This window comes from Fulmarus glacialis, unplaced genomic scaffold (genome assembly GCF_000690835.1).
Source record: "Fulmarus glacialis isolate BGI_N327 unplaced genomic scaffold, ASM69083v1 scaffold4643, whole genome shotgun sequence".
In the NCBI taxonomy this organism is placed as follows: Eukaryota; Metazoa; Chordata; class Aves; order Procellariiformes; family Procellariidae; genus Fulmarus; species Fulmarus glacialis.
In genome coordinates, this window is record NW_009202123.1 from 34,108 (window position 1) to 35,652 (window position 1,545).

Sequence of the window (1,545 nt, forward strand, 5' to 3'; positions counted from 1 at the left end):
AACTACTCTCTCAGTAGAAACTGAGAGTTTCTAGTCCCATCCTGTGAAGAATCATGCACCATTCACAGCCGCTCAGTAAGCAAGCCTGTTTTATGTACTTGTGAACTAATATAATCAGTAGTTATTATATTGATATTAGAAAAAGATACAGGTATCAGTGTTTGATAACGGTTTGCAAATAGTTTCTGTGCTGTTGAGTGAACTATAACTTACACTCCCAATAGGCACTGAAATGAAGGATAATCCTTGGGTCTTCTGTGTACTGTTATTAGTAAATTGTACCAAAGGTTTGTGTGTTTGTAAGGGCTATTTTTATAAGTGTTTGTTCGTTCACTCGTTTATCTTCAGCCTCCTTAAAAATTAGCATATTAAGCAGAAAAAGTGGAATTCAGGTTGGTCAGTTTTACTCCTGACTTCAGCAACTATCAAGAATCTGAACCTAACTTTCCCCATACTCGATGATACAGAGTCAACACACAGCGAGAGAGATGTGCACCACTAAAAAATAGCCCTTCCCTGTGGAGCCACCCTTTTGCTACATCCACAAGCTCTTTGCGATGGAATAACCAGAAGCCATATTCTGATTTCAATGACAGTGGCGTAATTTACCTCAAAGTCATCAAAGCAGTGACTTTAGGTTTACCTCACTGTAATGGAGATCAGTCCCTTGACTAAATATTCCATATATGCACCCATATAAACGTAATGCTAACTAGTAAGTGAGAACAAGACTAATATCTTAGTTTATTTCCATTTGTAGCTTGTATGCTAAATTTATTGCAATGATAGGCACTTTTTGTCGTGTCCTCACTTTATTTTCACCTTTGTTCTTCAAGAGGGTTATTGATTTCTCTCCTTTTCAAATGCCTTATGATCTGGCAAGTCAAAGGGGATCACTTCAATGGTGAGGAGTGGATCAGGACATAACCCTGAATAGCAGAACTAAAGACATGCCATTTCTGGGTGAGCTTGTTGTCGCATTAGCAGTGCTGTTGTATGTGAAGAACCCCAAAACCTCTTCACGGACTACTGTCAAAGGCAGTTGGTGTGAAGAAATGCCTACCTGAAGACGGCAAGGCTCAGGGACCAGAGCACTAGTGGTTTCCTCAGTTCAAATTTTGCTCGTTTGTTCATTAGGTGCCGACCACCAAATATAAAGGCAGCATACAGAGCTGAAAATAGGAATGATTTCTTCCTGCAAAACAAAACCAAAAAAAACACCTGTCAAGTATTTAATTAGTATTAGATATACAGCAGAGTCACATCTGGACATAACTGCCAAGGGCTTGTGCGCTTCCTTGAAAGGAAACTCTTTTGAAGACGCTCCTGCAGCCCAGCTGAGATTATCGTTAGTGTACGAACCTACATGCCCGCCCATAGGGCCAGATCCAGGTGCAGGCAAAACTGACCCTGGGGAAGTTCTGAAAAAGGACAGCCAAATTTGGCTCCCGTTCCTCCCCAATTTCTGAAGACTGAACTTCTGTGAGGAACAGGATAGATATTGCAGAGCCCAGACACTCTTCTGCAAGCACAACACGACTGATA

General features: G+C 41.0%; 1 protein-coding gene across 1 annotated transcript in view; it reads right to left on the bottom strand.

Moving 5' to 3' along the window:
* Positions 1 to 1,195, bottom strand: part of ELOVL6 (ELOVL fatty acid elongase 6) — a gene marked incomplete at its 5' end in the record, with an annotated part of 24,164 nt that extends 22,969 nt beyond the window's left edge. Inside the window, one exon of the mRNA XM_009574167.1 lies at positions 1,064 to 1,195. Coding sequence (XP_009572462.1) covers positions 1,064 to 1,195 — 132 coding nt within the window. The remainder of the gene's footprint in view (positions 1 to 1,063) is intronic.
* Between the last annotated feature and the right edge of the window lie 350 nt (positions 1,196 to 1,545).